Genomic DNA, 11702 nt, shown 5'->3' with positions numbered 1-11702 from the left:
TTTACAATTTCAATCATTTTATTTAACAAACTAGTCTATGGATTCACGGCAGATTCTTCCCAACAAGTCCCACAGGGTTGGGGACAGATAAGTGGATCTAATCCAGGGCTCTCCAATCCTGTTCCTGGAGAGCTACCCTCCTGGAGGTTTTTGATCCAACCCCAGTTGTAACTAACCTGATTCAGCTAATTACTTGAATCAGGTGCGCTAGATTGGGGTTAGAGCGAAAACCTACAGGATGGTATCTCTCTAGGAACAGGGTTAGAGATAAAACCTACAGGATGGTATCTCTCCAGGAACAGGGTTAGAGATAAAACCTACAGAATGGTATCTCTCCAGGAACAGCGTTGGAGAGCCCTGCTCTAAGCTATAGGTGAAATTGGAGACCGACAGGTCGGGTGGTTGAAGGCGTTTGTGTGTTAGAGTGGGATGTTGGCGTGTTTCTTCCAGGGGTTGGTCTGTTTCTTGGAGGCCAGAACCTCCAGATCCCTACAGATCCTCTTCCGGGTGGTCGACGGCACGATGATGTCATCCACGAACCCTAAAAACACACACGGTTATGATGGGGGAGTGGGTGTAAGGTTTGTTGGAACGGATTGCGTGTGTGTGTGTGTACCTCTGACAGCGGCAGGGAAAGGGTTGGCAAACTTCTCTACGTATTCAGCCTCCTGCTCTGCCTGGTTGGATTTCCCTCTGAAGATGATCTGTACAGCACCCTGGGAACACATGTTAGAGAGGCAGACATGTATTGGGAATGTTTTAAAGTGAGCACTGAACTTTTTCCCCCCATTTTGACATTGTGAATGTTGCCATGGCTAGAAGTATGTGTGCGTTACCTTGGTCTTGTGTAGAAGGTGTGTGTGTGTGTCGTGTTACCTTGGCTCCCATCACGGCCACCTCTGCAGACGGCCAGGCGTAGTTCACATCTCCTCTCAGGTGCTTGGAACTCATGACGTCATACGCTCCTCCGTAGGCCTTCCTAGTGATGATGGTGATCTTGGGGACGGTGGCCTCAGCAAAGGCAAACAGTAGCTTGGCCCCGTGTCGGATGATACCGCCATACTCCTGAGACGTACCTGAGAGAAACGGCGAGGAAGGTGGTATCCTCTGGTTTGAAAAAATCTAGCTTGTTTTGATTAGAAATGACAGTTGATCACAGTACGGACGTTTCACAATTTATGTGAAAGCTGTCAAGTGAGTCATCTACTTTTTGACGTGCCAATTATTCATGAGGAAAGTCAGACTTGCGCACTACCTGGCAGGAAACCGGGCACGTCCACGAAGGTGAGGATGGGGATGTTGAAAGCGTCGCAGAAACGAACGAAGCGAGCGCCCTTCACTGATGAGTTAATGTCCAGACAACCTGCACACACACACAGGAGAAGTATCACCACCACTACCACCGTCATTATCGTCATCACCACCACCACCACCATTATCACCACCGTCATTACCGTCATCACCACTACCACCGTCATTATTGTCATCACCACTACCACCGTCAACATTACCACCACCACCACCACGTCAACATCACACCACCGTCATTATCGTCACCACCACCACCGTCAACATTACCACCACCACCACGTCAACATCACACCACCGTCATTATCGTCACCACCACCACGTCAACATCACACCACCGTCATTATCGTCACCACCACCACCGTCAACATTACCACCACCACCACCACCGTCAACATTACCACCACCACCACGTCAACATCACACCACCGTCATTATCGTCACCACCACCACCGTCAACATCACACCACCGTCATTATTGTCACCACCATCACCGTCAACATTACCACCATCACCGTCATAACCACCACCATCACCGTCATAACCACCACCACCACCGTCATAACCACCACCACCACCGTCATAACCACCACCATCACCGTCAACATTACCACCACCACCGTCATAACCACCACCACCACCGTCATAACCACCACCACCACCACCGTCATAACCACCACCATCATAACCATCACCATCATAACCATCATCATCATCACTAATCCATCCGACTCTTCTACTCACCAGACGCTACTTTAGGTTGATTCCCTACAATTCCAACAGTTCGTCCGTTCATGCGAGCGAATCCCACTACGATGTTTTTAGCGTAGTTAGGCATGATCTCAAAGAACTCCCTCTCGTCCACAATCTAAAGTTAAAACCACAGATCAATAGACAACAGGCTGTGTGTGTGTGTGTGTGTGTGTGTGTGTGTGTGTGTGTGTGTGTGTGTGTGTGTGTGTCGTACCCCCTGGATGATGTCCAGCATGTCGTAGGCTTTAGTGGTCTCAAAGGGAACGATGGTGTCCAGACCAGGAACCAGTCTATCACTGTAGGAGGAGAGGGATGAGATCAAACATCCTCCAAAGGCCATTCATATGGATTACATTTCAGGAAAATCCCAAATGCCATGGTCAGTTCTGTGATTGGCTAGTCTGTCAGAGGAGTTCTGTGGTTGGGTACCTGGGGTCGTGGCACTCAGTAACGGGGGCGGGGTCCTGGTTGCTAAGGGGAAGGAAGTTGAAGAAGTTTCGGAGGTTGAGCAGAGCATCGATGTCATTCTCAAACGCACGGTGAGCGACGCCTGACACGGCGGTGTGTGTTTTAGCTCCTCCCAGTTCCTCCTGAGTGACGTCTTCATTGGTGACAGACTTCACTACGTCAGGACCTGTGATGAACAGGTATGAGGTGTCCTACACACACGGATGTAACCCATGTTAGTTGTATTAATTGTACAGTACATCTATGCAGGAAGGGTTCTGTGGTTCTCCTATACCGTGTGTGTCTTACCTTGACCATAAAGGTGAAGTCGGTCAGGGCAGGAGAGTAGACAGCTCCTCCAGCACAGGGACCCATGATCAGAGAGATCTGAGGGACCACACCTGACGCCATCACATTCCTCTACAAAGACAAAGAGACCGGGAGACCGGGAGAGACCGGGAAAGCGCGAGACCGGAAGAGAGCGTGAGACCGGGAGAGAGTACATTTAGAAGCAATGTCATTTATTTTCTGTCATTCTCATCCCAGTAACCAGTCCAATCAAGCCCCGCCCCCTTACCAGGAAGATGTCCGCGTATCCAGCCAGTGACTCCACCCCCTCCTGGATCCTTGCTCCGCCAGAGTCGTTCAGACCAATGACTGGAGCACCCACCATCATAGCCTGGTCCATGATCTACAGACATAAAGGGATGTGACTAGAAGTAATGAATGAGAAGCAGGAGTGGTGTGAGCCACCAGGCCCTGGAGAGTGAGCCCGTCCTCCTACCTTACAGATCTTCTGTGCGTGAGCCCCAGACAGACTGCCTCCAAATACTGTGAAGTCCTAAGAGAGAGCAAGAGACATTTATTATGAAAATAAATGGTAACTACTTTGATGTGTGTGTGTGTGTGTGTGTGTGTGTGTGTGTGTGTGTGTGTGTGTGTGTGTACCTGACTGAAGACATACACCAGCCTTCCGTTGATCCTCCCCTGTCCAGTCACCACACTGTCCCCTGCGAACTAGAGGGAGAGGGAAACTGAAACCATGTTCATGACTGAATCAACATTTTAAAAAATGAATACATTTATTCCATTTTGTCCATAGGCTGGATAAAATGTAGGAACCTCTGTTGTGACGTGTTACCTTGTTGTGGTCCTCTTCCATGCCGAAGTCAGAGCAGCGATGTTCCACAAACATGTCATACTCTACAAACGAGTCTTTATCCAACAGGAGCGCAACTCTCTCTCTGGCTGTCAGCTTCCCCTGTGGAGAAGACACACACACCAATCATTACACAGACAAAATGTTATACGGACCGACAGACAGGCAAACAATACACCATCAAACGGACAGACACTTGCGCATGCTCAGATGATTTACCCTTTTGTGTTGCGCGTCAATTCTCTTCTGACCTCCTCCGATCAGCGCAGCATTCCTCTTTCTGTCTATCCTCTCCTGAACGGAGAGATGACTAACGGAATACCACCGCCGCGACTGTTGCTGCAGCTGGGACTGTGCAACGGCTGCCGAAGCCACGCCATGTTTTACCTGTCCGAATGTTTTAAAAGAAGATTTTAGTCCGGAAAGCAGACCGCAGCTGCTCCGTGCTACAGCGAAGGCCGCCATTGTTGTCTGACTGACGTATAAGGGTGGGTGGGGACTGTGTGAAAGTGACGCGCGTTTGAGCCAATCACCAGAAGTTATTTTTTGAATGGCCAGTCAAAAACGAGGTAGATCTGGATGGGGATTGACTTCACGTGTCAACATATTAAGAACCGTATATGATAGGTCAACCTTGAGGGGTTGTAGCTTTAAGTTTGTGGTATCAATGTCATGGAAATACAAACGACACTTCCCCGAAAGTTGGTTTGGTATCTCCTCTGTGATTGGTCGGACTGACCAACGCCCTTTGCCCCTTCCCTCCTAGCCACAGCTCCTTTCCTAAGCACTGTTGTAGAGCTAACATCATTGGATTGGTAGAATAAGCAACATGCTAAATGTATCATGCATTATACATGTGTCACTCATCTATATGTTGAAATCGTTTTGAAACGTTTTGAAACGTATTGCACTGGCTGTGTGTGTGTGTGTGTGTGTGTGTGTGTAGGCCTACAGTATAAAACAAGAGAAAAACTCAAACTGATCAATATTTATTGGAGGGTTAAACATCAATCAACCATTACAATCATAATTGTACATAAAGTACTGACACCCAGCAGCAGTTACAGGGGACAACAGAGATCATTCTGTTCAGCGGAAAACAATCAAACTCTCACAGTGTTGTGGGTTGAAAAGTCCTCACTCAATACCCTGTCTAAAGAACATACTTCATTTTCAAGTTTTGTTATTGCTTTTTACAGCACCAGGGGATCGTGTTGTATGACCCTACCTTTTGAGTCCTCATTGTTTTTCCATCTAGGCACAATTCTATATAGATTGCATTGATGTATAACCCAGTTGTGCACATAGCATAATTTAACCCAATCTATTCTAGAAATAGGACTCTTATGGAGTCATCAGATTACTACATTCTAACACTGCGCATTGATTGACTTAGATGGAAGTTTATTGTAGTGTATTAGTTTGACAGACAGATAACAGACTGCACGTTTAAAACACAGCATATGTATTGTTCAGGTCAGGTGAGCAGAGCTGGGATAGGATGACGTGTGTGTGGGTTTAACTGAACCAAACATATTATGACACACACACACACCCCCCAGAGTGCAAACAGCTACAATCAGGGAACAGTGTCTGTGTTATATTCTTACATTCTAACACAGTTTAAAACACCAGTCCAACCCAGTTTGATCCAGTTTAACCCAGTAAGAGAGACATTCTAACCCAGGTCAACAATCAGGTTTAACCCAGTTTAAAAGCCTTAAAAACATCTGCTTGTCTAACCTGGACATTGGTCTGAAATTCTGACTGCAAGATGGCTTTGGGTTTGCAGCTGCATACACACACACACACACACACACACACACACACACACACACACACACACACACACACACACACACACACACACACACACACACACACACACACACACACACACACACACACACACACACACACACACACACACACTAGAGGTTTTCCTGCAGCCAGTCCATGTATCCTCTGATCATTCTTCTCCCCACATCGAAGAAAAACGGCCAGTGAGCCAAATTCAAGGCGCCGTGGAAACCGTCGTCATAGTGATGGCTGGAAACCGCGACGCCCGCGTCCTGTAGCCTCCTGGTGTACATCAACCCATCGTCTCTGAGCACATCGTACTCACATGTTAGAATGTAAGCTCGCGGTGTTCTACCCAGAACCCCCTGCTCCGCCAGCAGTGGCGCCGCTCGGATATCCAGCAAACCCGGGAGAAGATCACCCTCCTGCCCTGTGACCTCCTGTGACCCCATCTCCACGCCAACAGGCTTGTAATGCTTAATGTGTTTGGCCGGCAGAAGGGTGGTCCAGTTGAGATGGGAGCGGACGGAGGGAGGGATGGAGGGATGATGGAGGAAGGAGGGGGACAAGAGGAGGGGATGGAGAGAGGTATCAACCCCCAGGTAGAGCAGCCAGAACCTACAGACAAAGAGAGAGAAGAGTTACTAACACAGGTGTGTATGTGACTGTGTGTGACTGTGTGTGCATGCAGATGTACGCCAGTGTGTGTGAACATGTACGTGTGTGTACCTGGCCATCATAAAGCGGTGTAGCATGGGTATGTTGTGGTTCTGTTGGTGGGATGGAGTGTTGAGGTCTAGACCCTGGAGGACTGGGTAGATTAACGCCTGAACACTGAACTTCACGCTCACACTGTCATCTACCGAGATCTGTGAAGAGAGGGAGAGTGTATTAGTGTGTCTCTGTAGACGTGTGTGTGTGTGTGTGTGTGTGTGTGTGTGTGTGTGTGTGTGTGTGTGTGTGTGTGTGTGTGTGTGTGTGTGTGTGTGTGTGTGTGTGTGTGTGTGTACCTGCTGTGCGACGGCTGCAGCGAGATTTCCTCCAGCGCTGTCACCTGACACGGCCACGCGCTGTGGATCCACAGACAACTTTCCCAGAATGCCCGGCTCCAGGAAGTGCTTGGCTGCAGCCAGACAGTCCTCATACTGCACAGGGAAATGCACTTCTGGAGCCAGACGGTACCTACACACACACACACACACTTTTGATATGGTAAAATTGATAAAAAAAACACTTTTTCATCCTTTTAACAGTTCTGTCCAAACCTTAACTTGTTACTATGGCGTTATAAGAACCCGAGACATTCACGTTGAGTGTGTGTGTGTCTCTGTGTGTGTGTGTGTGTGTGTGTGTGTGTGTGTGTGTGTGTGTGTGTGTGTGTGTGTGTGTGTGTGTGTGTGTGTGTGTGTGTGTGTGTGTGTGTTTGTGTGTGTAGAACTGAAGCTAATACAGTGTGAAAAGAGGAGACACACTTACTCAACAGACACAACCACTGCATTCAGCTCCTCAGACATCTGCCTACACAAGACATCATAGCTCCCCATCTCTGAGAGGAAGACAGGGAGAGGGGGAAGAGAGAGGTGGGGGAGTAGAGAAGGAGAGAAAGATGGGGGGAGTAGAGGAGAGAAAGAGAGAGAGATGGGGGAGTAGAGGAGGAGAGAAAGAGAGAGAGATGGGGGAGTAGAGGAGGAGAGAAAGAGAGAGATGGGGAAGTAGAGGAGGAGAGATGGGGGAGTAGAGGAGGAGAGAAAGAGAGAGCGATGGGGGAGTAGAGGAGGAGAGAAAGAGAGAGAGATGGAGGAGTAGAGGAGAGAAAGAGAGAGAGATGGGGGAGTAGAGGAGGAGAGAAAGAGAGAGAGATAGGGGGGAGTAGAGGAGAGAAAGAGAGAGAGATGGAGGAGTAGAGGAGAGAAAGAGAGAGAGATGGGGGAGTAGAGGAGGAGAGAAAGAGAGAGAGATGGGGGAGTAGAGGAGGAGAGAAAGAGAGAAAGATAGGGGGGAGTAGAGGAGAGAAAGAGAGAGAGATGGAGGAGTAGAGGAGAGAAAGATGGGGGAGTAGAGGAGGAGAGAAAGAGAGAGAGATGGGGGAGTAGAGGAGGAGAGAAAGAGAGAGATGGGGAAGTAGAGGAGGAGAGATGGGGGAGTAGAGGAGGAGAGAAAGAGAGAGAGATGGGGGAGTAGAGGAGGAGAGAAAGAGAGAGAGATGGAAGAGTAGAGGAGAGAAAGAGAGAGAGATGGGGGAGTAGAGGAGGAGAGAAAGAGAGAGAGATGGGGGAGTAGAGGAGGAGAGAAAGAGAGAGAGATAGGGGGGAGTAGAGGAGAGAAAGAGAGAGAGATGGAGGAGTAGAGGAGAGAAAGAGAGAGAGATGGGGGAGTAGAGGAGGAGAGAAAGAGAGAGAGATGGGGGAGTAGAGGAGGAGAGAAAGAGAGAGAGATAGGGGGGAGTAGAGGAGAGAAAGAGAGAGGAAGACAGTGAGAAACCAAAGGTTGTTACATTAGGGTTACATCATGAACTAGATGTGTTTATGCCGGTAAACACACACACTTACTGGTGGTCCCCAGGGCCCATCCTCCTCCATGGTAGAACATCACAGCCCTCCTCAGACCCCCATCTCCTCCCCCCGCGGCAGGGGGCTCGTACACACGCACCGGGACTCTGTCAAAGTCCATGTCACTCACCCTCACCCCGCCTCCCTGCCCTCCCGCCATCTCCCCCGAGGACCCCAGCCCCAATGTGGGCCCCCGAATCACTGTGATGTGGTGACTGAGACCCAGACACTGACACAGGTCACCCTGGGGGAGAGGGGGAGGGAGAGAGAAGGACAGAGAGATAGAGGGAGAGATGGAGGGGGAGAGAGACATTTTAATGAGGTCTGAGAGAGCTGGAGTATCCCTGGTAGTTTAGTATGCTAACCCTGTTCTAGGAGCTAGGGTTTTGACTTGAGAGTGAGTGTTTGTTCTGTCCTACCAACTCCATGGTCAATGTCACACCCTTGGCAATGACTACCATAGGAGTTGGCAAGACAGCACAGATCTTTGATCAGGATAGGGCTCCCCAAGGTTCCATTTAGCAATCTGTCTCTGTCGGTCCTTTCACCTACTAGCCTACAGCCTGGGGTCTAGACAACGTTGTGAATGTTGCTCTCTTCTACACTGACACTAGTTACAAATTGGCTAAAGGTGCTCTGTTCACCCCAGTGTGTATGGGCGTGTTTGTTTGTCTTTACCCCAGGCACTACTTACACCATGACTGTGTGAAATCTAGGTGAAGGGCCACCCACACACACACACACACACACACTAGAAATGAGTTTGTTCTGTATTTAGCTAGTTCAAATCAATTATCCACATATGATTTTACACAAGGACTGGAGAAAGCACAGTAAAGCATTGTTTTACATCTATCACCAAATCAGTTCACATGTTCTACTTGTTCAGACTAACTAGCTAGCTTTACAACGCGTCACATGTTAGCTGCATTATAAACTATCTAGCTAGTATAGCCTCCAATTCTGTGTCTCCAACCAACAGGCCTAAACCTGCTGCACCTGACCGCGATACTGTCTCACCCTGATCTGTTTCACCTGTCTTTGTGATTGTCTCCACCCCCCTCCAGGTGTCTCCCATCTTCCCCATTATCCCCTGTGTATTTATACCTGTGTTCTCCATTTGTCTGTTGCCAATTCTTCTTGTTTGTCAAGTCAACCATCGGTTTTGTGTCAGCTCCTGTTTTTTTCCACAGTCGCTCTTTTCTTGTCCTCCTGGTTTTGACCCTTGCCTGTCCTGACCCTGTGCCCACCCGCCTGACCACTTTGGCTGCCTGCCGTCCTGTACCTACCTCCTTCCTTGCATCTGGGTCTTACCTTGATTTCTGATAGATACATAGGTCGAGTAATAGAGAAAGCATTGCATTGCCTACTAACGTTACTCGTTAACATAAATAACTGTCAAGCTAACGCAATGTAAAGTATGATTGGGTTTATAGCTATTCTTCTTGTTTCTTACCACTTGCAGCATAGCACGGAATAAGGCGTCCAGCAGCATCAGTTTCAAAGGCTCCTCGATGGCAGCAGGTAACGGTGTATAGATGTAATAAGGAACACCCACCGTTAATATCAATGTTACTACAACAGAAGACAACTTCATCTTTATAACACCAGTATTGCTACCTTTCTCCCCAACGTGAGACGTAGTTAGCTTTATATTAAAGATTCGGACTTTGCTCGTTAATACCTCTTAAACGGAACATGTAAGAATGATATAAATTACATATTCTGAACCAGTTGATGATCGAGAACAAATTACTCCCCTTGTTTTTGCAATTCGGTGTCGTATTTTCTTAGTTAAAAGCGTTGCTCCCCTCCGTTTAGGGGTAACGTCTTAACTGCAACGCCTACTTTTGTATGGTAATGAAACATGTCAATAGTTTCTCAATCACATGACATCGCTATCAAATCAATTTGACATTGTTCAGAGACAGCTTCTCTCGAATCCACCGCAATTTGTTTAGCTTTTTTTTACTCCATCAATTCATTTTGATTAACTTTACAGATAAATGCTTCCAAAAAACGTAAATACTTCTACCCCATAGGACTTAGATTGGTTTTATTCATCTATGGCAATTACTTTAGTATTTTTTTTATTTGGCTGTTTTCAATTATTATTTTTTCTTAATGTATTAAAAAAATACTTTATATAACTTCAGTAGCTTCCACCCCAAATCACTTGCATGAATTCAACCAACTTTGATTTATTCAGGGACCTCATCAATAAAATATAAGGCAATTCCTTTTGTATTTTTGGACTTTCTATGAATTTAAAATCATTATGGGAAAAAAGAGTTGATTAAAACGTAAATAGCTTCCACCCCTAAGGACTTTCATAAATAAGAACAACTGTTAGATGTTCGGGGAAATCCCGCTATGCCTTCTGACGAACCATGAAACAGGCAAAGCATTGAATCTTACGTATATGAATTTTCACAAAGTCTGCTGCCTCAGTTTGTATGATGGCAATTTGCATATACTCCAGAATGTTATGAAGAGTGATCAGATGAATTGTAATTAATTGCAATGTCCCTCTTTGCCATGCAAATGAACTGAATCCCCCAAAAACATTTCCACTACATTTCAGCCCTGCCACAAAAGGACCAGCAGACATCATGTCAGTGATTCTCTCATTAACACAGGTGTGAGTGTTGACGAGGACAAGGCTGGAGATCACTCTGTCATGCTGATTGAGTTCGAATAACAGACTGGAAGCTTCAAAAGGAGGGTGGTGCTTGGAATCATTGTTTTTCCTCTGTCAACCATGGTAACCTGCAAGGAAACACGTGCCGTCATCATTGCTTTGCACAAAAAGGGCTTCACAGACAAGGATATTGCTGCCAGTAAGATTGCACCTAAATCAACCATTTATCGGATCATCAAGAACTTCAAGGAGAGCGGTTCTATTGTTGTGAAGAAGGCTTCAGGGCGCCCAAGAATGTCCAGCAAGACCCAGGACCGTCTCCTAAAGTTTATTCAGCTGTGGAATCGGGGCACCACCAGTACAGAGCTTGCTCAGGAATGGCAGCAGGCAGGTGTGAGTGCATCTGCACGCACAGTGAGGCGAAGACTTTTGGAGGATGTCCTGTTGTCCTTTTCTTATTGGTGTCCTTTAGTAGTGGTTTCTTTGCAGCAATTCAACCATGTAGGCCTGATTTCACGATGTCTCCTCTGAACAGTTGATGTTGAGATGTGTCTGTTACTTGAAGTCTGTGAAGCATTTATTTGGGCTGCAATCTGAGGTGCAGTTAACTCTAATGAACTTATCCTCTGCAGCAGAGGTAACTCTGGGTCTTCCTTTCCTGTGGCGATCCTCATGAGAGCCAGTTTCATCATAGCGCTTGATGGTTTTTGTGGCTGTATTTAAAGAAACCTTTTTTGAAATTTTCCAGATTGACTGACCTTCATGTCTTAAAGTAATGATGGACTGTCATTTCTCTTTGCTTATTTGAGCTGTTCTTGCCGTAATATGGACTTGGTCTTTTACTATCTTCTACTATCTTCTGTATACCAACCCTACCTTTTCACAACACAACTGATTGGCTCAAATGCATTAAAGAAGGAAAGAAATTCCACAAATGAACTTTTAACAAGGTACACCTGTTAATTTACATTTATTCCAGGTGACTACCTCATGAAGCTGGTTGAGAGAATGCCAAGAGTGTGCAAAGCTGTCATCAAGGCAAAGG

The 11702-nt window shown here is 46.9% G+C and overlaps 2 protein-coding genes across 2 annotated transcripts; both read right to left on the bottom strand.

Moving 5' to 3' along the window:
• pccb (propionyl-CoA carboxylase subunit beta) lies at positions 1-4278 on the bottom strand. Its single transcript, XM_071329829.1, has 13 exons — positions 3887-4278; positions 3650-3769; positions 3457-3525; positions 3293-3349; positions 3086-3199; positions 2818-2928; positions 2491-2720; positions 2276-2357; positions 2053-2176; positions 1256-1363; positions 877-1076; positions 617-716; positions 1-541 (listed from the first exon to the last, which is right to left on the bottom strand). The coding sequence occupies exons 1-13, from the start codon at positions 4130-4132 to the stop codon at positions 420-422; spliced, it is 1683 nt and encodes a 560-aa protein (XP_071185930.1). The 5' UTR covers positions 4133-4278; the 3' UTR covers positions 1-419.
• A 362-nt stretch (positions 4279-4640) lies between these two features.
• On the bottom strand, positions 4641-9864 carry LOC139532356 (neutral cholesterol ester hydrolase 1-like). Its single transcript, XM_071329826.1, has 6 exons — positions 9473-9864; positions 8017-8260; positions 6944-7013; positions 6478-6649; positions 6197-6336; positions 4641-6085 (listed from the first exon to the last, which is right to left on the bottom strand). The coding sequence occupies exons 1-6, from the start codon at positions 9611-9613 to the stop codon at positions 5599-5601; spliced, it is 1254 nt and encodes a 417-aa protein (XP_071185927.1). The 5' UTR covers positions 9614-9864; the 3' UTR covers positions 4641-5598.
• Between the last annotated feature and the right edge of the window lie 1838 nt (positions 9865-11702).

Source organism: Salvelinus alpinus, chromosome 10 (assembly GCF_045679555.1).
Source record: "Salvelinus alpinus chromosome 10, SLU_Salpinus.1, whole genome shotgun sequence".
NCBI classification, from domain to species: domain Eukaryota; kingdom Metazoa; phylum Chordata; class Actinopteri; order Salmoniformes; family Salmonidae; genus Salvelinus; species Salvelinus alpinus.
The sequence above is the reverse complement of the archived record's forward strand: the minus strand, read 5'-3'. Positions and strand labels throughout refer to the sequence as shown.